This window comes from Prosopis cineraria, unplaced genomic scaffold (assembly GCF_029017545.1).
Source record: "Prosopis cineraria cultivar Desert tree isolate PC_DT_omini unplaced genomic scaffold, ASM2901754v1 PC1, whole genome shotgun sequence".
Lineage (NCBI taxonomy): Eukaryota > Viridiplantae > Streptophyta > Magnoliopsida > Fabales > Fabaceae > Prosopis > Prosopis cineraria.
In genome coordinates this window covers 49,399,729-49,426,458 of record NW_026555332.1, presented here as the reverse complement: position 1 = coordinate 49,426,458, position 26,730 = coordinate 49,399,729, and the positions used below count along the sequence as shown (strand labels likewise).

Below are 26,730 nucleotides of genomic sequence, written 5' to 3'. Positions count from 1 at the left end.
CAATTTATTATATTTTTCTTATATTATATATATTTATTTAAAATTATTTTTATGAAAAATTGGTGAAAAGGATCAAGTTAAATTCAAGGACCAAATTAAATATTTTATTCATTAAATAATATGAACAAATAACCAAAATGCCTTTTTGTTTAAACAAACAAAATTGGAAAAAAAGAAAGATTGTTTATTCAACACATGCACCAGAAATTAAAAGCCTTACACCTTAAGTTAGAAGCTTTTCACCCCTAGCATTACACTTCAAGCCAGAAACCTTGCATCTAAACTAGAAACCTTGCATTTTAAGCCAGAAGCTAGAAGCCAGAAAAGTAAGTTATAGTTTTTATTATTATAGGTGTAAGACTTTCTAGCTTGTGGTACATGATTTCCAATTTAAGTGTAAGGCTTCTGGCTTTGGTGCATACTTTTGACTTGAAATGCACTTGTTAAACAGACAACTTTTTTTTTCTTTTAATTTTTGTCTGTTTACATAGACGAGTATTTTGATCATTTGTTTATATAATTTAATGAATAAAATATTTAGTTTGATCCTTGAATTTAACGTGATTTTTAGACGTAATTTTTCTTTTAACTAAATCTTTTTTACCAATTTTTTTCTTTTTATATGGAAAAACCATTTTGTTGGTAACTATAGTTTCTCTCAAATTTTAATTTGGTGCCTCCGCCCTTTTTCTCCTTTTATGTCCTCCTTTAACTTTCCTCCATTAAAGATGTTAGCCCTTGTAGTTGGAAAATTGCTTGAGGGTGAACGGAGGAGAAGATGACGTTAAACCAAAAAGCCTAGAAGGGGGAGGGTTCGTGTGCAACTGGAGATAGGGCGATTTTGGATCTTTGTTCATGCAACCGGGCAATTTACAATCACGAGGAAGGCAACTCTACGCTCCCAAGTGTCAACAGGTTCTCTCCCATCCCCTCCCTCATTTTTCTTTCTGTCTCCTTGCTCGCTCATTCAACTTCATTTCATCTTAGCTGACTAGATGCAAGCAGCCCAGAGTGAGACTGGGAGGGTTCAGTCCAGGGAAGCCGATTCGAGGGCTGAGATCGAAGAAGCAAAAGAGAGCCTGGAGAAAGCTCTGTTTCATTGCATCCAGTCACTGAAAGATGAGCCCCAGCGCACTAAGAAAGAATTGCAGGAGGTGAAGGGGAGAAAGTCAAGGTTACTGAAATAAGAGGGATGATCCGGAGACTGAAGACCTCGAGTTCATTGCGAATGCGCTTGCCTAAAGGATGCTATAGACTTGTGTAAGAAAAGATACGTGAAATTCGCGAGTCCTCCTGCTTGTGCTTCACTTACCCATAGAGGCTCCTCCTTCTCCAAACAAGTCTAAAACGAGGCCATCAATGCCTCTCGCTCGATGGCTTTTTGCTAGGAGAAAAAGCCCATTCATAAACTTTACGACTCTCTCATGTCTTTATTGCCTCACATCATTGTGCGTGTCTTTGGGAGGCCTACTCACTTGATCTCTCTTCTTCTTCCAACAAAGATAGTCAACATTTTGTTTTTTGCCTTAACCAATTTTGTATCTTGTTTTGACTCACATTTGCATAGATACTCTGAGTTGACTTTGGCTTAGAGGCTTGTCCTGTAGCAATGGTTAAATGTAAAATGCAATAAAATCTTTGGTTCACAGCTTGTTCACTTAGCTTTGATAACAATGCTACACCAAGAAAAAGGTGTTTATATGTTTATGAAGATGCAAAGCTTTTGATGCATGGTGTCTCTGTTTTTCTGGTACAGGTCCTCAACATTGCAAAGAAGCTTGAGTCAAAGCATGAAGGCCAAGGATGAACAATAAGGAGGAGGAGCGACCATAGTGCGGAGAAGCTTGAACTTGGTTTAACGTCGTTTCTCTGCCGTTCGTCCCTCAAGCAATTTTGCAATCTACAGTGGCTAACACCTTTAACGGAGGAAAGTTGAAGGAGGGAATAAAAAGGAAAAAAAAAGTAAAGGTACCAAATTAAAAATTGAGAGAAATTATGGGCACTAGCAAAATGGTTTTCCCTTTTTATATGTTGTAAAGTTATTAATATAAAATATCCTTGTAATGAATAAGTACTACGAATCTCATACCCTGTCATATTTTTATTGATGTTTTTTTTTTTCGAAATATATTTTTTTCTTGTTCAGAAAAGGGAGGGATCCAACTAGGACCTATTATTACAAATGCAAAGCTAATTAACACCAAGAGCATCGTCTTGTAGGAGCTTCCTCAAGTCGTTTGGTGGGCAAGTTTTTTTCTAAATACATAAATGTATAGATGTAATGATCTAATTTCGCGGCTGAGTTACAACCCAAAGAATCATTGATAACTTCAAAAAATATAAATGATAATGTTAATTACTTTCAAAGATTGAACTTCAAATAATTATTGCTTTATATTAAGTGAAATTTTATTTCATGTTCTAATAAAACTAACTGTTGTGGATTTTTTTTTTCAAAATTTGTTCCTTTTTTTAAGTTTTATTTAAAAGAAATGGATATTGTCATAAAATACTTCGTTTTTATTATTTTTAAAAACTCAAAATATGCTAAGATTTAAGCTGTTTATATCAGCACTGAGAGACATACATAAATAGGCGAAAGGATCAATTCATTATAGTTTGAATTATTGATAAATTACAATATGGATAATATATATAAACTATACTCGTGGCAGGGCCAAATTCCTTAGGTTGAAAGAGAAGAACGTAACTTATTACAGATGGTTGGAGGAGACAGAGTGGTGTTTGTTTAGTTGTCACAAGATTCAAAGAGTCACCAGCCACCCATCCCTCTTCCCCTCATCACATGTCTTCTTAGACCTGGTATGTGCACATTCTTTATGTAATCTTCCCAATCTATACCCTTTACATCAAACCCAAATTCCCTCTTCTCTTCTTCTGACATCATTTCCCTTAATCTCTCAGTATTACTGTTATCAAACCTGCATCACATTAACACTTCTCAGTTAATAACTTATTCCTTAAAACTGTCAATATCTTCGGTTCTTGGATGGTTAGCATGTTTACCTTCCACCATAGAATGTATAGGGCTCATATATGTTGGCCAAATACTTTGCTTGCTCCACTGATTTTCTGCATAGAGTTTCGAGTCTGTGGGGCAGCTTGTCCATGGCTGTGAGGCCACTTTTCTGAATTGCATCTGTCCAGAGGTGAGCAGAGAATTCTTCTGTGGAGCTGAACAACTTCATGAATGGGACTTCAATTGGCCTTCCCTTTGAGTCAATGCAGGGTGAAGAAGTGTAGTGTTGATAGAGCAGTCTTGCCAGATCTTGGAACACCAGAGGGTTCACCACAGATGAGGCAACATGGTACACTTTGATCTCTGGCTTTTGAGCCGTTCCATGCTTTGCCATCGCTGCCATGGTTGCATTAACAACCATGTCTACTGGTACCTATAAATTACTCAGTTTAAGAGAGAAAATGTTAGTGTCAGAACCTTTAATCAAGCTATCAAATGCTTCTGATTTACTTTCCTGGCCTTGCATTATGGTTGATAATAACACTGAACTGTTTGAAAGAATCTGAATGGGAAATGCATGTCACTTACCACATCCAATACTCCATTTGGATCTACTAAGAAACCTGTGAGCTGCCCTTTTCCATAGCATAGAACTATTGGATCCATCATCCTGCAAGTTAAAATGAAGGCTTTTCAGTTCTATCATATGATCTCGAGCAATTATTATCCAAGGGGTGTGGGGTCTTATTGCAGTTTGTTGATTGGTCATAACAAGTTCTTGTTCTTTGTTATAGTGGTGTTGGCATACCTATTTCCTTCCATCCATCCAGGAAATGGCTCTCTGAAAGTGCTCTCTATAACACTAGGTCTAATTATAACAACTGGAAGATCCTCTCTCAGTTTATCCATCATCATCTCTCCCATAGCCTTTGTGAACACGTAAGTATCTTGCCACCCATAGAGTCTTGCCCTGTTTCAAACAATAATTTGACATCAAATCATGAAATTTGACACTACAAAGCTGAAGGACTTTGCATCTATTATCTTTCTTGGAAATCTGAAAGATTGAAAGATAGAGACACTCGATACCTCTCAAGACCCAACTCCTTCATCTTTTGAGCTAACAAGTTCCCTTCAAATTTTCCCCTGTAATATGAAATCAGCTTCATTTCCCCTTCAATGTCCAATATGGGCAAGGCTTCTGTTGGAACTTCAGGTACAAACTTCTCTCTAGCTATACTATCTCCAATGATAAATGGCCTCTCGGTGATTTTACCTTGCCTTTGTCCATTAACATATGCTGCACAATACACACAAGGAACTTAATCAAAACCTGCCTTTGCCAAGAATTGATTCTAGGAACTTTTCACTCAGGTCATATGTATCATCCTTTTTATTCTTTCTACCTGTTGAAACATGCAGAAAGAGCTTAAGGTTCTTGCACTTTTTCGCAAAGCCTGTAAGGCGGCAGGGTCCTCTAGTGTTTATGTTGACAGCAGTGTCATATCTGAGATTTCAAACAACTCAAATAATTACCTGGCAAACTCAAACAAGAAAATGTAGAAACTCTTACAGACTTCGAGGCTAACCTTTCATCAAATGTTGTATTAGCAGCAGAATTTACAATTACATCCACTTCGTCTGCAATAATATCAGACAAATCTTCCTCTAATCCAAGACCGGATTCACAAATATTGCCTACAACAGGAACCAGCTTGCTCAACATGAAGGCTTGGTAGGATTTTCCATGGTTTTGCCTAAGGCTTTTGAAAAGCTCTGTATTTATGATCTAAAATCACAAAGAAAGAAAGAGTAAAATTTCAATCCATGACCAATGAATGAATGAAAACACCAAATTTAACCAATGCATATTGAAGGAGAGTATCACTGAAAGCATACTTCATTCTGCAGTCTCTCCATTGCAGCTTGCTTATTCTTTGCCTTGATCAAAAGGTACATTTTGCCCACATCAGGCTCAGTCCTCAAAATCTTCTCGATAAGAACTGAATGGACCATAAATACATATTAGTCACACACCATTTTTATGAACGAATCATCTAGGAAACCTAACGGTGCATGAAAAGAAAAAGGAGAAATGAAGAACCTTTAGCTAGAAACCCGGTTGCACCAGTAATGAAAAACTTCTTTCCTCTGAGAAACTTGACGATGCCTATTCCATCTTTCAATCCTATGGAAGTGGTGGGTGATGGCCCAGCACAAGGCATCAAATCGTTGACTACAATCTCTGCCTGGCTTTTCCCATTTGGAGACAAGACCAAGCTTCCTGCATCCATTACAGTTGCAGTATGGTCTGTGCTCACCAATGGTGATCTCTCTGTCAAAACAGAAGAAACCCCACTGGACTTCAGATTTCCACCTCCTTGGCAACACACAACGATTGCCTTCCTCCTTGAAGGACACAAGTCATTATTTTCAGGCACTCTAACGAGCTTACCTGGTAACCAAGACGAAGATGAACTAAGGGAAAAGACTCCCATGATTAGCTAGCAAGAATAATGAGAGTCCAGGTCAAGAGAAAAGGATGGTAACTAAAGGGGGTGTGCAGTTAAAAATATTGTTGACTTGAAAACCCAGCTAATTTCTTACTGAACGAAAAAGAAAAGCAAGTAAACAAACCCAACTCTATAAGAGAAGGGGTTTGGTTTGATTTTTAAAAGAGAATGAGAGGAGTATGAAGGACAAAGAAAAGTGGGGAGGATTTAAGGAAGAAGGAGATAAGTGTTAGGTAGTTTTAATATTGGTTTAATTTAATAAATCTGAGTATTTCTCTCTTAACAGCTCTCTTTTTGCCTCACAGTCACACCTCCCATAGAGGCACCGTCATCTGAGATGGCGGGAGCTCTCTTTATTTCACCTCACTGATTAGTTAGTAATGATCTTTGTTAGTTAAATGTTTTCTTTGTGATATTCTTTCGTAGAGAAATGCTGGCGAAGAAAGGGTGTGAAAAAGAAATGGGTTCTCCAACTGGTGGTCCGCTAACTAGAGCGCGGCAACCACAAGTATTAACTTTTGTCGTAAAAGTGATATGCCAAAACAGCAAGTTTTACGAGGATTGACAAAGTTGATACAGATTTTCCAAATGTTACATTGATGGAAATCGAGTGCATTTTCATAAGAGAATCAGTTGAGCTAGAGGCGATGTTTAATCAAACCAAGTGTGCTCCGAAATAAAATCCCTCGATTTATGAGTTACATATGCAACTCTCTCTCTCTCTCTCTCTCTCTCTCTCTCTCTCTCTCTCTCTCTCTGCTTTTTTTTTCGCTTAATCGTTAATGCATTAGGAAATTTGTGGTCATCAAGCCAAACTACAGGGGCAAAACTGAAAATATTCACAATAATAATTAGATTCTTTTTAATCCACTTGTTTGATGCTTATGCATTTTCTCCGTTCAAAATAGAAAATTAATAGATATAAAAAGTATTTTACTGGAAAAAAAATTATAGTTGTAACGTCTGTGTCAATATGCATAATACATGAAAAAAGTGTGCATGGTCTAATTATCTTTTTATCAAAAAGGAATTTCGTAACATGCTGAGAAATGACTAGACAAATATCGACAGTTCCAGCCCAGATCATGCTGTCAATCAAACGAAATCACAACCTAGTCGCCTTGTGAGCATCTATTGCAATTGCATTGAAAACCAAATCCTCCAAGCAGAAGTTCTTGTCGAGCATCACGGTCCATGCTGGCATCAATGTAGCAGATTCTGAGTTCTTCACCTGAGATGTGCCCAAAAAAACAAAAGAAAAAAAACTTCATCATATAGCCATTGATCTCACGAAAGCCAAATGGTCCTGGGATGATTGTAACAAAACAAGAATATCAGAATTGCCTGACTTTAAGGAGTCAATTGATAAATACATCAAAATGAGTAGATTTACTAAGCAAAATTAAAGCATCAAACGCATTACTTATTGGAAAGTCAACCTAAAACCTTCCAAAAGGGGAATAAACAACTAATTAACTAAATTGCAATCTGAGACAAACCTTCCTCAATGTTACGGAGGGCCTTCAATTTTGCATCTGCATTATCTATCCATATAATATGTGCATTAGGATCTACAGTAACAAAAGTTTAGCTTCATCAGTTCTCAACGTAAAGAGAACATATTCTTAGAATTGAACATCCCCGGCAATCATCCAATCGTGTTTTATGTCCATTTTGAGGACAGAATCAAGGAAAGTAAAGGAAAAAACAACAATTACCACAGTCATGATTGTAGAAAGATGGAAGTATGTAGACAGCATTTCCAACAGAAGCTTCGGCTTCTACAGATGCAACTGCAGATGATAGCAGATCTTCATACAAGCCTCTAGCCAGTTCAACTCGAAATGCATTGATACGAATTCGTGCCAGAACACTAATGTACCATTGCTTGCTTAAAACTTAAAAATGTCAAGATAAGAAGTCCCTCAACTAATATTGATTTGTCTTAGTGTGTACGTGTGTGCTTGTCTGCACAAAAGGATTCTAACACGTGAAGGATACAAGCAATATCTTCATACGCAATAAGTGTCTTCGTCAAGGCATTCCTTAACAAGGCAAAACCCTCTTCCAACTGAAAATGAAACAAGGATAGACAGATCATGTCTGTAGCAGCCACATCTTGATGTCAAGGCTGTGTGATTAATGCTGATCAAATTTTAACTTACACACCAATAAATGTTTCATTAAAAGAAGCTTTAACGGAAATTAACTGGTATATAGGAATTTGCATAACAATTTTTACGAGAAAATTAATTGATTTCAAGCCAATTTAGATAGGAAAGTCAACTTTCATTTCTCGAAGAAATCTGCTAACCTTACTCTGCAAGTTCCTATTGTTGTTATCAGTAAATAATAGATCCCTCACCTCTAGTATCATCTCAGGTGTCAAGCTGGCAGGTTGAAGTATGTCAAGACTGTCAATACTGGCAACTCCTGATATGATCATGCAAGCCAAACGTTTTACCAGAAATGGATATTTCAAACCATGGGTCCTTGGCAAAGAGATCAGATCACTTTTATCAATTAACATTAAATAAATAAATGAATAGTGTCAATAATTTAAAAGGAGTGTGTCCTTAACAGTTCTATGGATTGAAGTTCAAGAATTTCTATTATTCTAAATAGACGTACAGATCAGATAGTTAGATGATGTATATGTGATTCTTCTGATTAAATTGCATGTGTGTATGTGTCTATGAGTATAACCGACATTATGTTTCAGAACTAAATCATGCTTTGGCTGAAGTTCTCAAGCCAACTGCGGATGAAAAATAGCTCCTTTTATCATTCTCCCCTTTCCACTGTATTGTCAGAATCATAATTTTCTGGTAAACTGATAGCTGAAATTATGGAAATTTACATTAGAGATGAATCTTTTACTTCCATTTTGAGCATAATCATGAAACATCAGAAACCAACTTAATTAAAGAACAAGTTAGACCCATCAACGTAGCATTAAGGAAATGAAATGGTATATTGAGCTTAATTCCTATGAGGAAGTTGAAAAGATGGGAGGAATCTATCACCACTGAAACAAGAAGATTTTATTTTTTAATGCTAGAAAACAAAACTCCATACTGGCAATAAGCATCAAAAGCCATCCAATTCGCTTTCATTTCAACATCATAAAACTCCTACAAAAAAAAAAAATAAAACAATAGAATAAATCATCACTCTGTTTCAGTGAAATAATATGAAGCAAAACCAACTTGATGTAATTATTTAAAACACAAAACCGAACAAAAAATAAGATATGTAATAATAACCACAAACCAAATGTTCCATGCATTAATAGTAATCATAAGATTTTTTACCCTTTGAATAAAATTTGATATCATGTCATGAGTACGAGTCTAAAAGAAAATCTTATCCCAAAAGATCAGTCTCTTTAATGAGAAAATCCCTCACACTTATGAATCTTACTCAACTCGTCAAGCTTCTCAATATGAGACTCATTACATATCACAAGTATCAAATCTTCGTGATTATCTGATATACTAGATGCTGCCTCTACTTATCTTATGCGGTTTCTTTTTATTATATTACATGATGCTTTAAATTGAACGCACAAATTATCAGGTCTATAAAAGCTGCGATACGATATAGCGTTCATGCTGTCACATCTACACCTATAGTCTATGGACTACTTTCTTCGTCAGAAACATATTGCATTAAATTGTATGTTATCAGTTATTAATCGTGAACTCTCACTAAGCAACAGTGAATCCATTAATGATCAGTTCGAAATAAACTCAAGGACAACAATAAAATTTCAACTGATACATCATATGACGCCGCTTTACATGGTGAAAGGAGAGGCACATGGATAATCATGACACACAAAGCACACTTCTATATGCAATTTTTTTTTTCCTTCTTATGAGCAGTCAGCCAAAAAAATTTCAAATATACTTCTCACAGTCTAAACCTCAAACATGTTGTAAGCATTACTTGAAATAAATTCAAACCATACAAATAGGTGGAATAAGTAACACCAATGCACCTTAGAACATTCTTTGCATTCTTCACTACAAAATGATGCGCCCGCATCTACCGGGTTGGTCGAATTTCGAAGCTCTCTGAGGCAAAAGTAACAAACAGCGTGGATACATGAGGGAGAAGGGTGGCACAGAAAGGGTTTGGAGGTGTGGATGAGATCTCCGGCTCCGATGGCTCGAGTGGCAAATACACCACGCCCAGCTGATTCGGTGAAGCCCACCCGAATCGGAGGCGGACCGGGTCGACTGGGACTGTCATGCTCCGCTGAGGTTGTGGAAGAGGAGAATGCCGTGAGTTGAAGTCTCTCGCCACAATTTGCTATTCTGAATGGCGTAACCAACCTGCTCCAATGCTTACACAGTGACCGTGACATCTACTTCAAGTTCTAATTGACGACCTTGGCACCTTTCACTGAAATTTCACACTCGCAGGAGCGTTGTGCCGTTGTGGTCAGAAAAGAAAAGCGAAAATTTCAAAGCATCCTATAATAAACGACATATAAGAAGGCAATTACAATTTAGACCCTCAAATAAGTGAAATAATTTTGAGAGAATTGAAGCATAGTACAAAGGATGTGAAAAATCCATTAAAATTTAAAATTTCAGTTCAATTTAAAAAAATTAAAATAAAATTAACTTACAAAAATCAAAATAACTTTTCTATAAATATTAAAAAAATAATGATAAGATTTATATATAGCATTTAAAAATTAATAATTAAAATTAGAAAATTAATAATTAAAATTTCTTTATAATTTACTTGTTCAGTCAATTTATTTGAGTTTATAAAGTAACATCATTTGTTAACTTTTTAACTTTACTTATTAATTTCTTACCATTACTTGTAAATTACTTGACTTCAACGATGGAGCGCCGGAGCCACATAATAGTGAGGGGACAAATGCACCCCCTCACTTTAGGAAATGTTACAAGTATGGTATATAAATTTTATATTTTTACATCTCTTATTCTCAATCCTTTGCCTAGACTAAATGAAAAATATTTAAACTCAAAAATTTATTAAATATAAAATAGTTTAATGATTTATATAACATATGAAGAGTTTATTTACATAAGAGATCATATTAACTTGGTCATTATAATTTTTAAGAAAAAAATAATAACCAATCTATTTATGTTACTATAATTTTAATCCTATAATATAATTATTATTTTTAAAAAATATTTATTTTTTATTAATTATCTCACACTCCCTGACTTTAGGTTTTGGCTCTACCGCAACTTGATTTGACAGTCCTTAATTTGTTTAATCAATTTATTTGGACTTATGAAGCAACATCATATATTATATGACAATTTTACATGTTAATTCTCCAACATCACTTTTAAATTATTTTACTTGACTTGTTGATCTTTGAAAAAATGAAAAGATTTATTCAATTAATTTATTTAAATTTGTGAAATAACCTTAATTACTAATTCTCTAACTTTAATCGTTAGTTCTTCAACATTGCATATAAATTTGACCACTATTTTTTTAATATTTAAATTCAAATTATTTTGATCTTTTTATTATTTAAATTAATTTCATTCCAGTACTCTTAAAGTTAATTGAAATTTCGGATTTTAATGAGCCTGGTTTATTATAATGTCACATCCTTGCTTGGTCTTTTGTTGAAATTCTCCCAATAATTTTTCAGTTTGAGAGACTCAGTGTCCAGACTCGTCGGTAGCGACCAGACGATTCCGGTGGCCATTCAGTCGTGGCGTCATGGTGGGTTTTTATTAGAAGACTTGTCAGTAAATGTCACTTTCTTTCTGGGTGAAAAACCTTGTTTTCAAAAAAATTGTTTCTTTTAAAATAATTTGATCATCACAACTGGGATATGAAATTATTTAACTTTATTATTGAAAATATTTAACCTCACTAGGATATTGACTTATCTCATTGCCTCATACTTGAACTGGATTATTGGTGATTGAAAAAACAACTATTAAAAATGTTAAAAATGGAAATGAAATGGTGCACCGAAAGCTCATATACCATGAAGTGGCTTATCAATGAAGCAAAATCACATATAATCATGTACTGAAAAAACAGATCACAACCAATAAAAGTTAGATTTAAAAAAAAAATTCCTTATAACATGATGAATATGATTTGAATTTTTATTAAAAAAAATGCTCATATTTAATAGTCTGTAATAGAAGCGTAGAAAAAGATACACACGAGCAACCAATTAAAAAAAAAAAAAATCACATAACATCGATTTTCACGGTCGACGTGCCTCTACTCCACTCCTTTTTTCTTTTTTTTTTTCTTGTGGGGCCTCTCTTAAAATTTGGAGGTTCTCCCAGGAACCATGAACGATCCAAGCATACATGAAGAAGCAAATCAGAGCAAATAACATGTACGTATACACATCGCACAAGAAGTTGCTCACATCTATTTAGTTCCAAATCAAATTTAGCATTTTTGGATTAGCATCAAAAAAGGGGGGAAAAAGAGTCATCCATGCAAGGGTGATCTCCAATCTAGATCTTCCTGTAGTGGACACTCTGTCTGCAGCTCCTTTGGTGGTATGAAACAGTCCACGGATAATCCAGGCACGTTGAAGGCAACATCATCTATGGTCCACGATTCTTCCAAGCGCGTGATGGCCGGACCTGCCTTTAGACGATCCCCAAACCTAGTAATCACCGCCGTTGACTTCCCCGCGTGAGCTATCATCACACCCTCCACCGCCCGATAATCCTCGATCTTGGTCGATATGGTGATCTCCCAATACATGGGGTACGTCCCAGGGGATTGGATCCTCGTGAGGTAGGAGTCCTCGAGGTACACGAGGAGGCCGCTTCGTTGGCTGAAGTAACCGTACGTAACGTGCTTGATCATCTCTGCAGTACTGTCGCTGCGGTCCGTGAGGTTCTTCTGATCGGCTGACAGTTTTAACGCGAAGCAATCGTCGCCTGAGATTTGCTTCTCTCCCGTGTACTGCGATGCAGAAAATACGACAGACACGGCCAAAGGGTCTAATCCCTGCAAGGTACAAACCGCAGCGTCGTTCAAGCAGAGTAAAAAATCAGTCTCTTTGTATCATTCTGTGCAGCGACAACCCGCAGAGATGCTGATCAAGTCACTCCACTGTTTTTCATAGTGGGCCTGGGCCAGAACCCCTGAGGCCTCAAGTCTGAACCATCATTTTCCCCAGGAAGCATATTCCAGAGGAACTTTTTTTGTCCCCACGAACTTCAGAGGAATTTTTTTAGTAACGTTGAATTAGAAGATTAATTTAAGCCAAAAAAATCATACAAATAATAAGACACGATGGTTATATTAGTGGACCGAAATCTTAAAAAAAAAAAAAATGTGATGGCTCGTTACATCGTCCAAAACGTTGGGGGAAAACAAGCAAACAATGGTAAACAGAAGAGTACAGTTAGATGGACCACATGAGAATTTATTAAGGTTGAACAAATGGGATTTGTTCAATGTCATTATTTATTAAGATTGAACGTATAAACAATCAGTAGACCCACCATTATATATGAATAAAAATAAATAATCAGGAATCTATATCAATATTCGTGTATAAGATTTGAACATCCCTTTAATAATAATGTTTTTGACGTTCCTGACCCCATTAGCAAAGGGTTCATTACTTCACTCGTTTTCGACTTTCGAGAGTAGAAAGATTGAATTGGTTATGAATGGAGAGCGTAGGGTTCGGTAGAAAACTTAATTTAACATACCTTCCACTGTTTGACACGGTTAAGGTCAATTTTAATAACCGAATTTAGCTGTCATATGCACGATAGTAATTTGAAACTGGCTGTTATGTAAAGAAAGAGTAAGGGAACTGTAAGCGGAAATTGCTAAATTAAGAATCATAAAAGTCTTGGAGAACAATTTGCAAAGGAGCCTTGACTGATTGACTTTGACCCAAGAGAATGAAAGCCGAATTATAAAACATATTAATAAAGTTGGAATAAAGGAGTGATGACCGATGACTTGCCTGGAGAGCACGACGGAGAGGACGGACGCCACCTTTAGCAGCGTGGGCTCCGAGCCACGGAGTGTGGCGCCAGGCGACGGTGCCGTCACTTCCGGCGACGACCTTGTGAGCGCCGACGACGAGCTCAATGAGCCACATATCGGGAACCATTTGCCACATGACAAAGCATCCTCTTTCCGACACTCCGTTAGATCCCATCCCCGCATCACCCACCACACCCATCGCCACCTTCCCCGTCACAAACACATTTTTCACCCTCCCCTCCAACTTCCGGCAACCCGTCGCTGCCGTAAAGTGCTGTATTATATACTGAGCTGACGATGACACCTATAAACGTCACAACACATCACATTACATTTATCTGCCTTTAATTTCCCTCTCCTTTCCTCCCTTTTTTTCTTTACCCTTTTGATTTTCTTAACGGTGTGGTTAGAGGAAACCAGATCATGCACATGGTAGCATAGAGGGACGAGCGCCTTTAGGCCGGCCCGAAAACGAGAAAAGAAAAACCTTTAGAGTGGGGTATGAATGACAATGCATAATTAAAGTGTCAAAAGAGAACCCATAACAACACTTTTTGCTCAACTTTAAGCCAGTGATTCTTTGATCCAAGGAAACAGAGTGTAGAATATACTTCACCATATATACTATATAATTTGAGAAAGGATTTTGTGAGAAAATTAAATGCTTGCCTGATGATGGAGGGAAAGATGTGGTTGGGGATGATGAAGAGGAAGAGGGAAGAGAGGACAACCCAGAACGCTGAGGAGGACGTTGAGGTGGTGAGACTTCTTAGAGAAGAGGAGGGAGAGGTGGGTCTTGATCCAGAGACGCCATGCCTGGTGGCGACTTCGTCTCTTGGTGCTCACAAGGTCGTCTTCATTGATGGGTTCTTCTGATAAGGGAGCAAGTTGACCCATCGAACTTGTGCTGAAGACTTGGAAGTAGCGACACGCAGAAGAAAGTGAGGACTGGAAAGTGCTGGTTGCAGAGCGGAATGAGTGGAACGACACACTCTATATGTAGTGAAGTCTTAGTCTGACATATATATATATATATATTTTTTGGGGTCAAAAGCGAAGTCTGATCGCTGATGTGGGTTTGCTTTAAGAACACGCAGGCAGCGAGCGCCTGCCTCACATTGCAGCGAGAATAATACTGGGGAAAAAATTATGGATGTACTAATTCCCAATACAACTTGTAACTTTTTGGCCTTTACCGCCCATGTTGACTTATCATTAGTCATCTTGCTAACTAAGCTACTATGTCTTTATGACCCGGCTAAAAAGATATTATTATTTTTAATTTGTTTATATTTTATCTATTAATAAATATTAATTAAACTGATTACACAACTAGTTATTAATTAATTAACGATAAACTCTTTTAATGTTAACTTATTTGCAGTTATTCTTTATATATATATATATATATAATGTGATAATCAAAATTTCAAAGTACTTTGATTGCAGATTTGCGCAAGTGTTTTTCACTTTGATTGTATATCATTTGAGTTTAAATTTAAATTAGTCACGTTACTTTAATCAAACAAAAATTGAGCTTACAGTTTTGTAATCAACTTTTTTATCCTTCAAATTAAATTGCAGTGTATTGGAAAAATTCATATAGAAATGTAATTTTGATATGAAATGCATTTTCGTTTAATGGATCAATATTAAATTACACCTTAGAAAGAACACTGTTAAAGAAATCAGTTGTTAATTTCGTGATGATTCGTAAAAATCTAACATATAATTCAAGTATTATTTCCAAAAGCAAGCTTGATATTAACAAAATTAGATGAGAAAGGCAGGTATGGAAGAAATTAAAAGCACTGGAAAGGCATGAGCATCTTTTGGGGTTTGAGATTCAAATCTGGGTGATGTTGGGTGAACAGCTTTTTAGGGGTTGTTCCAAAGTTGGTCCATACCTTGTTAACACTTTTTATTTTTATTAAAAACTATGGGAGGTACGTGCGTGGGAGTGTGATCGAATAAGGGACATATTAGTCCTCACATATTCTCAAAACAGAGAAGAACATTACTACGAAGAACAAAGTCCTCTGACTTACTTATTATCCTTCTTTTCGGAAAAATGGCCAACCACATGCATTACACTTTGCCACCCCACATCCAACTTTGCATGTCACGTGCTCTGCATCTTTTCTTAAAGCATCCACACAATAATCACAATGCGAAGAACTATTCACAGACATGAAAAGAGAGCAGTACATTTTTGTTTCAAGTGGGAAATTTGTGAAGCTGTTAATTACTTAGAGGAAGTATTCTACGGTAGATTGTCTCTCATAACTTGTTTATAATACAAGGTAAATTATTAGTCTCATATCTTTCTTTCATCAATGTCTATCATAGATCCTCTACACAAGTTTATTTTTTTGGCCAAACTCTCCACAACTATTTTAAAACCTGAAAATTCCACAAACTACGCTAAAAAGGTAAACTTGCTTTTGACGACGCAAAGCAAAATCGACATCAACATATTAACCAATATCATTAATACATAAAAAATATAAAATAAATCACAATATTCATAAGATATTATTGTACGTCAAATTCCATGCAACATATATGCATACTTATATTTAGTTTTTTTGTTATCTTACAACAAATCTTTTAGTGGTCATTTTGACATCATGGATTTCTTTTATGCTTGGCTTCGGTTGTACGTCCTAAAAACTAAAATGATAATAATGATTACAAATCATTTCAGTTTTATCTTGGGTAGAGATTTGTCAGCCACTTTCGCTTGATATGTTAGTTAATGAAAATAATTTGACAACATAGATGAGGAGCGCTTGATTCAACTAATTGAGAAAATTAAATCAACTTATCCCATAGTTTCAAATTCTTCATCCTTTGATAAGTAGCAATTGTATTAAATAAATATGTCAAAGACGCTTTCGAGGTAACCGTGAGATTGTCGTTGGTAATAACAGTCCCTCATAGTAAGGGTTCATATTAGTTTAGGAGACGGTAATACCCCGAATTTCCTAGGATATCGAGAGGTGGAATAAAAAAAGTAATCCAACAATATAAATTGAAACATGCAAGAGAGATATGAAAAATGTTGTGTATATTACTGTGCTGAATGGTACATTATATATACCAAAAAATATACAACTTAATAATGACTAATAATTATGTAATAATATCAAATAATATCTCATAACAATAGCTGAGATATGTACACAATAATAGTAGCATATTTAGAGAATATTTTAGATAACATCCCCCCTCAAACACAATATAGGTTAACAGAGAGTAACTTGAGTTTATTTACCAGGAACTAGCTAGAAGCGACATAGATTAAAAAAACTTCATAAACAAATCAGCCAGCTGATTCTTTATTCAAATTAGAACATAATTCAAATGGTACCCTAAATAACATGTTGTTGATTAAAGTGATAGTCAATCCTAATGTGTTTGGTTCACTTATGAAATACATTATTGTAAGCAGTCTTGATTGCAGTTTGACTATCACAATAGATGTCTATTGAAGAACCCTGAAATGCTCCCTGCTGATCAAGTAACCAAGAAAGCTAAAGTACATTGCAGTCGTATCTACTAGTGCATGGTATTCTAATTCAACACTAGAGCGGGAGGCTAGTGTTTATTTTTTGCTTTTCCAAGAAACAAAAGAATGGTCATGGAATGTATATAAACAAGTCGTAGACTATTAATAATCATGATCATTGGCCCAATTATCATTAAAGTAAACTCAAAGCGCAAGAGAAGAGTTAGTTGAAAAGTGAAGCCCATATGATATAGAGTTCCCCTATTATACCAAATAATTTAAAGAATTCCTGCATAATGGGTAGTTCAAGGGTTTAATATAAACTAGTTGACAATCTGGATTACATAAGCAATATCAGGATGGGTCACATATAGATAAACAAGGCCCTAACCGGTTGGCTATACTACTAGGATTATCCAACAATGTGCCATCAATGAAAGTATAATGAACATGCAGCTCAATAGGAGTATTCACAATTTTCTTGTCACAAAGATGTGCTTAAGATATCAAATCAGTAGAGTATTTGACTTGAGAGATACACATACCTTTTCTCTCATGGTGTATCTCAAACCCAAGAAAATAGTTCAATATTCTAAGATCCTTCATTTTAAATTATTGGCTCAAGTATGTCTTAAGCACCTAGACTCCCTTATCATCATTGCATATGATAATCGTGTCATCAACATACAACAACAATAGAACAATACCACAAGTAGTACATCGAACAAATAGAGTTGAGTCGTAAGGACTATGAGTAAAACCTAGCTAATTCATAGTGTTGCTGAACTTAGCAAACCATACATGATGAGCCTACTTGAGCCCATATAGAGCTCAACGAAGATGATACACCTTGTCTTTCGAATGCTAACACCTGGGTGAAGGTTTTATATATACTTTTTCCTCTAGATGTTCATTCAAAAATGCATTTTTAACTTCATTTGATGAAGTAACTTGTACTTAACAGCAACAATGTCTAGAAGACTATAAACAGAAGTCATGAGTGCAAAAAGTGCAAAAAATTCCTCATAATCAACAACATCATAGGCCTTACATTACTTCAAAGAGCCTTAGGAATGAATTTTGTTTTTGTCCCCCCATCAATGTCCAACTAGAGCCTTACCAAGGGGAAAACTAACAAGATCTTAAGTATGCATTTTCTTTAAAGCATGCAAGTCTTCATTTATAGCTTTTTGCCATAAAGGATCACAAGAGGCTTCCTTAAATGATTTGAGTTTTTGTAACTAGAATGAAAAAGCAGTGGTAATTACTTAAGTATGAGGGACAATTTCTTACACCATAGGGTCGAGTATTGTTGGATGACATGGGCTTAGGAGGTGTGACTTGTATAAAAACATCATAAGGCATAATAGTAAGCATATTAAGAGTAGTCACAGCATCAATCGGGAGCTTTATAGGGGAATATGCATCTAAGTCACTTGGAAAATGATCGAAATATCTATGAAAACAGAAGGTGAAGGAGGAGAAATAGAGGACAAATCAATTAAGCATGAAAACATCATATGTCGTTAAAAACAACATGATAAGAGATTCAAATGCAATTAGATATGGAATCCCATCAATAATAACACTTATGTTCAGGGTCATAACTGAGAAAATAATAGACACAAGTATAGGATTATAATTTGGCAGTTTCATGTGGATTCATAACAACAAAACAAACACAGGTAGATACTTTCAGAAGGCTATCAGGAGAAATACCATGAAGGCACTAAAAAAAATATTATCAAGAACTAGGGTAGGAACTTTATTTATGCAGTAGGCAATAATTAAGGCTGCTTCTCTGTAGAAGCATTCGGGATAAAGAGAAGAAATGAGGAGGGCCTAGACTAAATTAATAATATGATGATGTTTTCATTTAGCTCGACCCATTTTACTAAGAGTTATAGGGATAAGAGTATTAAGAGATTGTACCTTGAGCATCAAAAAATTTGAGCAGTTTAGAATCATGATATTTTAAGGCATTAATGTGATAAAAAAACTTGTATAATTTTAGAGAATTGAGTGTAAAGGAAGCTCGTATCAACTGTTCATCATGTAAATCCAAGTATAATAACAAAAATCATTAACAAAGATCACAAAATATCATAGGCATCTTATAGAAGGAGCAAGTGCTGGGCTCTAAATATCATAATGAACTAAATTAAAAGACTCATCAGTAATAGAGTTATTTTTATTAAATGATAAAGTAGGCTGCTTAGCAATATGATAAGAATACAATACAAAGACTAAATGTCAACTTGATCTAAAAGACCATCTGAGAGTAAAGGATGCAAAGCAGTTAAAGACAGATGAGTAAAGATAGTGATGTAATAAATCAAGAAAGTAAAGGTAGAGGTAGCACACAATTTAAGAGAAATGACTTCAAGGAGATGCAGGGAATTAAGCTTAAACATTTGACCAACCTTATGCTCAGCCTCGATAACCTGTCTTGTCTAAGAATAAAAAAACAACACAACAACATTTGTTAAATAAAACAATGGCCAAGAGGAGATAGCAACTGCCACTTTAGAGTTAGAATCCCAAAGTTGATGGGCATATCTTGATTTGTGTGGAGAGTGGTTCCATTTGAGTTAAAGCGTCTAGTTTCAATGCTACAGCATACAGTCATGTGTTTCGAAATCCTTACAACTTGATGAAAGAAGACAAGTTTGATGCTTACGAAGAAGGAGGAGGAGGAACAAGCTTTATAGTGCATCAAATATCCTAAAGAATGCATATGAAATCTAAAGGTTTTGGGACAGAAAAACAACATTGAATATCTGCCTTCAAAAACTGTATAACAAAAAGATAAAAAGAAATAGGATAGCTCTGGTGCTATAAAACATACTAGATAAAACAAGTCAGAGAGATATAAAAAATGTTGTATGTATTATGTAAGATCTTTCTTACTAATCCATAATTAAGGTAATTACGGGACTAACCCAATTAAATTATCAAGTTTGTAAAATTTACATAAATAGGATTCCAAGTTTTCAAAACTTAAAATGCTATAAAATTATTTTTTTAAAAAAATAAAATCAAAACAAAACATGTATACGAAAGTATGGATATCTTACAAGGTAAGATAACATCAAATTGGGGTCAACATAGCAAAAAAAAAATTCTGAGACAATTACATTGTAGCATAATAAACTGTAGAATCCATGACAGCTATTACATTGTAGATTTCCTGCTTAGACTTTCGACATACACCAAATCTTTGTCTGACGTTTGATTGAGGTGATTTAGGTGTCTACAGAAAGATTTCTCCAAGCTCTAGTTAATGGCATTGGTTTCACATTCAAATTATTTCTCATTCAAAAGCTAGATACCAAAATGTAAACTTATCTATTTATGCTTTCAAAACATACAAGAGTGTCTAAAATCACAACCAAGTGTCATAAGCTAATAACCATTCTTAGATCACACTCAATAAATCTATAGGACTCGTGCAATACACCATACTTAACCAAAAACACATATGTCACAAATTCACCACTTAACCTCATAACATATAAAACAATCATTTTCACACCAAAACCAGTCAAATACATATATTCCTATTTACACAAGTATTTTGGCTTTATACTAGGATTTATAATTAAAACTCACTAACTCAGGGCATAAAATATACAAATGTGATACAATAATAATGCAAGTAGTATCAAAAATATTTATGTGATTCCTAGTTAACAAGTTAACAATCTTAATACACATAAAACAATATAAAGAGGCATACAAAGGATTACTTTACAATCCTATATCTCAGCTCATTTTTCCTAGTCTTGACCCGATGAGTTACGTACTAAAAATATTAAGAATTGAGGGGTGAGTACAACTACTCAGTAACTAAGTTTCACATAATCTATACAGTTACATATCAATCAAAAACGAATGTAATTGGCAATAAATACACATATAAAACATGTAAGATAATGCATAGCTTTGGCCATAGAAATAACAACCATGTGATCGGGTTTCAAACACATAATGCACAACTTGGGATCATAATAATACTAACCATGCGCCTCTAAACTGCATCAGACCACAATATTAATAATCATGTGACTAGGCCTAAATGCATGATTATATGCCAACCTTATACCCTCCTAATTACCTCCGACATAAAAATGATAGCTATTTGATGGCTACGCCCTTCACGAACTAACCTAGCATTTTACTTGTAAGGAGCTACTAGGTCAGGGTCATCTCACTCACTTGTGTAATCTAATTTCTCCCAATACTAACAACCATATGGTGTTATATCCCTAATCTAAACTCCTCATAAATCGGTGAAGACTATTTAGGTTCGAGTCCCTCATAAAACAAGTAGAACAGTCCTGAATCAATTATAAGATAAGAGCTACCTCTCAATTATAACGGTCGGTGCCAAGGCAAGTTTTCGATTCCAACGATCACTACCAACACCATGTGAATTTACCAATCTACTCATCTCCCTAAGCGAACTCCCATCAATGTTCATGCTATGGACGTATTCCACATATTCATGCATCTCAATCATCAGTCACATAACATAGATTCATATATCCATACTCACATAATCCACTTCACGTACCAAATACCACAAAACAAATAATAAATACTCATATAATCTCAATCGTTATCATTATTTATATGTAAGTGGACACAATACTTCAATAATATCACATTCTCAAATATACCAATTTTGCATCAAGAGTTTAAAATAGCAAAGATATTTTAAATCATTCATTTCAATAAGAATCCATTAACATTTAACTATATAAACTAGGTTTCCCCCAATTACCTCAAGTCTTTAAGAGATCAAAGGTTTACTCCTTAATAAAAGTTTTTTACAAGCTATACCAAAATTTGAATGGTGCACAAGATGATTGACCTACAATTAATTATGTCAATCATCATTAAAATAATTATAAATACTCTTTCGACTTTCACAAATTAACATTTTAATTATTCAAAATTCCAATCTTTTGCACTCAAACATAACCATTAGGTTTATTAATTTTTATTAACTCTATTTAGCTTCCATTAACTTAAATAATTATTAATATAACACCCAACCATTCAAAATCACACTTTGGAGGTCTAGGGTTTGTTCAAAATGGATGACCCAAGCTTACAGCCTTGTAAAAATTTTTAAACTATTTGTAGAATACTTAAACAACTCTCATTAGTCTCATTTAGACTAATTGGTTTAGACTTATAGCCTCAAATTTAAAAATTATCTTTTTCTAACCTTGAATCTCACTTCCAAAATGTGTAGAGGGAAGAAAAAGATATAAAGAAGGCATACCTAGGTGAACACAAGCTTTAAACACCTCAAAAATGCTCAAGAGTTGATGTTTTAGTAGAGAAAACACTCTCTTGATCACCACCTATTTGTTTCAAATCTCACACTCTATTTTTCGAACTGATTTTTGTGTTTTAAAAATTGGTTTAGAAAATTATGCTGTGGCATAATTTTTTATGCTGCGGCATAACGCATTGTGACCTAAAAATCTAATTTCTCTCTACAATTTAAGCTCGGTTGACCCAATTCACTTTCAAACCCAATCAAAAAACTAAATCCAAACCCAATAGATGTCTCTAACTATCTTCAAACCCAATTATATTTAAATTTTCATAATTATCCTTCATTAAATTAATAAATCATGAAATTTTTTTTTGGAATGTTACATATTACTAGGTTAAAATGTGCATTACATATACTAGATAATAGACAGCCTAATAATGGCTAATAATTATGTAATAATATTAAATAATATCTTTTAATAATGATGATTGAGTGAGATATATAAATAATAATGATGGAATATTTAGAGAATATTTTAGATAATATAAATGATTGTAAAAGTTGACGAACCCGCTTCTTTGATTTGCCAAGATATGCAAATTCCATTTTTTAATCACAAACGCAAATAAGTTGGATGTATGTGTATTGAAAAATCTAACTAGCATGTTTGCTTATTTATGCATGGATAGTTCAAACTGAAAACGTTTACCTATGAGTAAATTGTACTTTTTCTCAAGCTATTCCTACAATTGACAGCCATAAGACCAGGGATGAATCCAAAAATGATTGTGACTATAAATGAAATTTTATCAAAAAGTGGGGAAGCTAAAATTAATTTTATCATTTTTTATAAACAAAATTTCATTTGTAATGGGGGCTACAGCCTTGCTAGCCCCCCCCCCCCCCCCGAATTCGTAACTGCATAAGACTAACCTCTCAAAAAATTTGAGTATTATCATCTGTGCCCGCACCCACTTAGCAATTATAGGTATTTTATGTGCTTGTCAAAACATGAGAACAGAACAGGCAAGTTTTTATCAGCTACTGGGTAGCAAGGGTAAGCCCATGAATTCAGTGACACACGTATTAAGACGATGATATTGGCACAGCAAGGAGATCCCCATGAAGTAGTGATATATAGGAACCTGAAAACTATGATGTGTGTTGATGGTGAACTAGTAGTTATGATGGTAGACAAACACTGGGGCCTAAATCATCAGTGAGTGTTCCGTAAAATTATGAAACAGTATCGAGAATAAATGTAAGATAAGTTAGCGGAACTTGCAAGACATCAGAAAGTTAGAATGATCATAGCTTTAAGTAAAAAAGGCAAAGAGGTAAAAGAAAGTGCACAAGTTGGAATCATACCACGTTGGAAATCCTAAAAGAGACAGTGAAGATAATAATTATGGCGATGAAGTGTGAGTGACGCTTGGCCCAGGTAATAAAAATAATGCTACTCAACAAGATTATATATGCATTGACGGGTTGAGAAAGACAGCGTGATTATGAAACATATGACCCCGGATTCCTCTGTTCTGGAGGGGTTGGGGTTTTTATACGAAGAAGCTGATGCAGCCTGAGGTCATGAGCGTAATCATGACAAAGGGCTACACAAACACAAGCCTGATTTGTTGCAACAACTTGGTCCTTTACGTATGCTAAATTCTTTTCATGGACGTCTTTGCTGCTTCTTCTTTTTTATATATAAATCTGAAACGGGGCATATATAAATTGAGGCTAGCTATCTTCTATTGGAGAAGTGGAGGAGGAAATAAAAGAAAAACCACTCCCAAGTCTAGCAACAGAAAAGTTTCATCAAATCACAGACTTACTTTGAAGTTTTATATTTCTTCATTCAAGTTGTCGAATTATTACAGGATAGTTGTTGATTATTGTCACTGCTTTATTGTCAATCAAATAACTCCACTAATAATTATACAGAAGTAATTGACAACTTTAGTAAATATGCGAGACTTTAAAATGATTTTGTAATTTTACAAGACTTTTTTGTATTTAAATTTCTTCCCTGAGATTTGAAAGTAAAATTTTCAAAATAAAATGACATGACTCATCAAGACATATAATTACTCAGTAGAATGCATGGGACCATAATCCCAGTGTGGAAGTCACCGCAAGGGAAGCATCAAGTAACGTGACAACTATACAAGATCAAGAGGATAAGTGTCCTTCTATAGGCAAATTTATTTACAAATGACATAATCTGAACATTGCCGGGTCCGTAGCTATAAGATGCCGCCAACGACGCCTCATAAGTCATTACTTGGTACTTTGGTGGGGTCGTCTAATAAATGGTGGGCATCAATTGCAGGTTTTAACGATCAACCAGATTTTTTTTGTGCCATTGGCGGTAGGTTTTAATTGGTAATATTAGATGTGTTATAATGGAATGAAAGAAATAAGTTACATTGAATATGATTTATAAAGTTTGTTATCGGCCAAATCCATGTCAACCGAGTCACAACACATCTACTGATCTGCTGCTGTTGTTGAAGATATTACAAAAGCTGATAGATTGAAAATTCAAGTGTGTATGGGCAGATAAAGGCCTAAAGCTAGTCAATAAGTAACTAATGTTATTCAGAATTTATATCGGAAAACAGAAGGATTAGTGCCTATGAATTTATAATGTTTTGTTATTGATTTTTATCCTTTTTTTCATTATTCCATATTCTTATTTTTTGTTTGTTTGTAATGTTAGTTCCTCTACTTTGAAATATACCCAAGGGATGATGATGTAACACTAGTAATATTAAATTACCTTACGTGTAACTAATATTATTTTACTGGGCATCAACTGAAAGTTATGTTTTATTCTCTTTCTGTTTACAAGACTTCAAACTCATCTCTTCACTTTTACTTTGGTTTCATTTGTTGTGCTAATTAATCTTCATTAGTTTGTATTTTGTGATTGCTTTGTCTTTTTCTTTCTCATTTTAACATTCAATTGATACTATTGGTTACATGTTAGATAACATAATACTGTTAGCTCTATATCTTCATCATTTTGGGCATATTTAAAAATAAAGGGATTAATGTAACATATTAGAATAATATAGGGATCTAATGCAGCAAAAACAAAGAAAAGGAACTAATAACAAAACATTAATAAAATTATTCTCATTTCATTCAAATTTGAAAGATTAGATGTTAAAAAATATAAAAAATTCTTAACCTTTCAAGTTGTAATAATTATCTTTTTTTTAAAGTGCCCAAATTAAATAAATAATTTTACATTTAGTTTAGGGTGAAATATCTTATTAAATAGAGATAAATATAAAAAATTTGGGGATAAAATTCAGTTAAAAATATTTCATATTTTTTAACAGAGAGAGTAAAGACCAAGAATTATATTTTTCTCGTATATATATATATATATATATATATATGTTGATGTTCAAATGTTTAGGTTATTATAATGGAGTGAAAGTGAACAAACGTATGGATTAGAATGGTCTTCGCTTCAAAACTTAGAACTTTGCAGTGTAATTTTTTTTTTTATACAATTTGCAGTGTGTTTTCTTGATGATATTATTTTGTTTTGTTTTTCTCATGCATATATGATATTAATTTGTTAAGTTTCAGCCATAGCATTTTATTTATTTATTTTTGTTGATGATATCACTTTTTATGTTTTCATGAAAAGTTGAGACTTCAGTTCCAAAAACCGAAAAAAGGGAAAGTGAAAACTAACGTGATTACAATATCCTCTCCAACGCAAGATCGTAGGGGGGGAAAAAAATAAAAGAGATTGTCGCTGTAGGCCTGAAAACAACTTTTCAGGTAAAAAACTAGAAGTTAGATTTAAATAATACACTCAGAGTCCTTAATTTATGGGAAAGTTAACTAATTTTATACTTGTTAAAAAAATATTAACTAAAACTTCTAAATCATAAAAAATATAATTTTTTTAATTTCACCTTGCTTTCAAATTAATAGTCAAAACAAATTGGCAAGAGCCTTGCAGCTCAATTGCACCTCACCCTCCCCTTGAAGGGGAATGTTGTGGGATTAAACTCTCAAATGATATATATCTGAGTCAAGGAATAGGTTAGGATAAAAAAAATTGTCAAAAAAAATTATTATTTAGCAATTGAAAGGATAATAAATAAATTAATTATTTTAACTTTATTTTACGCTATTTTTTATTTGCGTCTGAACCTTATCTTATTTTAAGGCAATTTCCCTCACCCCGCAAAATATTTTGCCTCATGTCAATAACACGAGGAGGGAGTCCAAGAGTTTTTCGTAAGAGTTGGGTCCGTTAACTCAATTACGTGAATATAATTATTTTCGTCGAATTTGGATTCGAACTATTTTGGATGTTTCAGATCGCAATTGGATTTGGAACTTCCATTTCAACGATAAATGGGCCGTAGTCTAATCCAAATCCGATGTCCTAATGTAAAACCAA

The 26,730-nt window shown here is 34.4% G+C and overlaps 3 protein-coding genes and 1 long non-coding RNA gene across 10 annotated transcripts; 1 reads left to right on the top strand and 3 right to left on the bottom strand.

Annotated features, from left to right (window-relative positions):
• The first annotated feature begins 680 nt into the window (after positions 1-680).
• LOC129307466 (uncharacterized) lies at positions 681-6,148 on the top strand. Of its 4 annotated transcripts, none has more exons than XR_008592375.1 (5): positions 683-915; positions 988-1,260; positions 1,757-1,968; positions 2,676-2,823; positions 5,920-6,148. It is a non-coding gene; the product is annotated as an uncharacterized LOC129307466 (long non-coding RNA). The 4 variants fall into 4 exon arrangements; XR_008592373.1 differs by lacking the exon at positions 5,920-6,148 and adding an exon at positions 3,169-3,306; XR_008592372.1 differs by lacking the exon at positions 5,920-6,148 and adding an exon at positions 2,147-2,240 and having other exon boundaries at positions 684-915; positions 2,676-2,797.
• LOC129307457 (fatty acyl-CoA reductase 2, chloroplastic) lies at positions 2,601-5,902 on the bottom strand. Its single transcript, XM_054948432.1, has 9 exons — positions 5,085-5,902; positions 4,880-4,983; positions 4,570-4,769; positions 4,387-4,487; positions 4,070-4,280; positions 3,789-3,950; positions 3,569-3,650; positions 3,028-3,413; positions 2,601-2,942 (listed from the first exon to the last, which is right to left on the bottom strand). Exons 1-9 carry the CDS (start codon positions 5,476-5,478, stop codon positions 2,774-2,776), a joined length of 1,809 nt encoding a protein of 602 aa, XP_054804407.1. The 5' UTR covers positions 5,479-5,902; the 3' UTR covers positions 2,601-2,773.
• A 243-nt stretch (positions 6,149-6,391) lies between the features above and the next one.
• Positions 6,392-9,933, bottom strand: LOC129308775 (histone-lysine N-methyltransferase ATXR4). 4 transcript variants are annotated; one of them, XM_054950130.1, is made up of 7 exons: positions 9,497-9,933; positions 8,572-8,627; positions 7,859-8,006; positions 7,495-7,564; positions 7,212-7,391; positions 6,993-7,064; positions 6,392-6,799 (listed from the first exon to the last, which is right to left on the bottom strand). In XM_054950130.1, exons 1-7 carry the CDS (start codon positions 9,863-9,865, stop codon positions 6,606-6,608), a joined length of 1,089 nt encoding a protein of 362 aa, XP_054806105.1. In that variant the 5' UTR covers positions 9,866-9,933; the 3' UTR covers positions 6,392-6,605. The 4 variants fall into 4 exon arrangements, with proteins under 4 accessions (XP_054806105.1, XP_054806123.1, XP_054806115.1 ...); XM_054950148.1 differs by having other exon boundaries at positions 6,392-6,724; XM_054950140.1 differs by having other exon boundaries at positions 7,859-7,985.
• A 1,906-nt stretch (positions 9,934-11,839) lies between these two features.
• Positions 11,840-14,474, bottom strand: LOC129288564 (uncharacterized). The gene is made up of 3 exons (XM_054925199.1): positions 14,161-14,474; positions 13,469-13,795; positions 11,840-12,492 (listed from the first exon to the last, which is right to left on the bottom strand). The coding sequence occupies exons 1-3, from the start codon at positions 14,386-14,388 to the stop codon at positions 11,962-11,964; spliced, it is 1,086 nt and encodes a 361-aa protein (XP_054781174.1). The 5' UTR covers positions 14,389-14,474; the 3' UTR covers positions 11,840-11,961.
• Positions 14,475-26,730: the final 12,256 nt, after the last annotated feature.

Bases quoted from the DNA above. Each gene is read 5' to 3' on its own strand.
- LOC129307457 (XM_054948432.1), bottom strand. From the start codon at position 5,478: ATGGGAGTCTTTTCCCTTAGTTCATCTTCGTCTTGGTTACCAGGTAAG. The intron at 3,951-4,069 runs GTATCGAGTGTC...TGTTTGAAACAG, and splicing joins AAGGAGTTGGGTCTTGAGAG to GGCAAGACTCTATGGGTGGC. The intron at 3,414-3,568 runs GTAAGTGACATG...AGTAATTTATAG, and splicing joins CAAATGGAGTATTGGATGTG to GTACCAGTAGACATGGTTGT.
- LOC129308775 (XM_054950130.1), bottom strand. From the start codon at position 9,865: ATGTCACGGTCACTGTGTAAGCATTGGAGCAGGTTGGTTACGCCATTC. The intron at 8,007-8,571 runs GTATGGAGTTTT...AATTGATAAAAG, and splicing joins GCTTTTGATGCTTATTGCCA to TGATCTGATCTCTTTGCCAA. The intron at 6,800-6,992 runs GTTTGTCTCAGA...CAATCATCCCAG, and splicing joins CCTCCGTAACATTGAGGAAG to GACCATTTGGCTTTCGTGAG.
- LOC129288564 (XM_054925199.1), bottom strand. From the start codon at position 14,388: ATGGGTCAACTTGCTCCCTTATCAGAAGAACCCATCAATGAAGACGAC. The intron at 13,796-14,160 runs GCAAGCATTTAA...TGACGTTTATAG, and splicing joins ATCTTTCCCTCCATCATCAG to GTGTCATCGTCAGCTCAGTA. The intron at 12,493-13,468 runs GCAAGTCATCGG...TGTACCTTGCAG, and splicing joins CTCTCCGTCGTGCTCTCCAG to GGATTAGACCCTTTGGCCGT.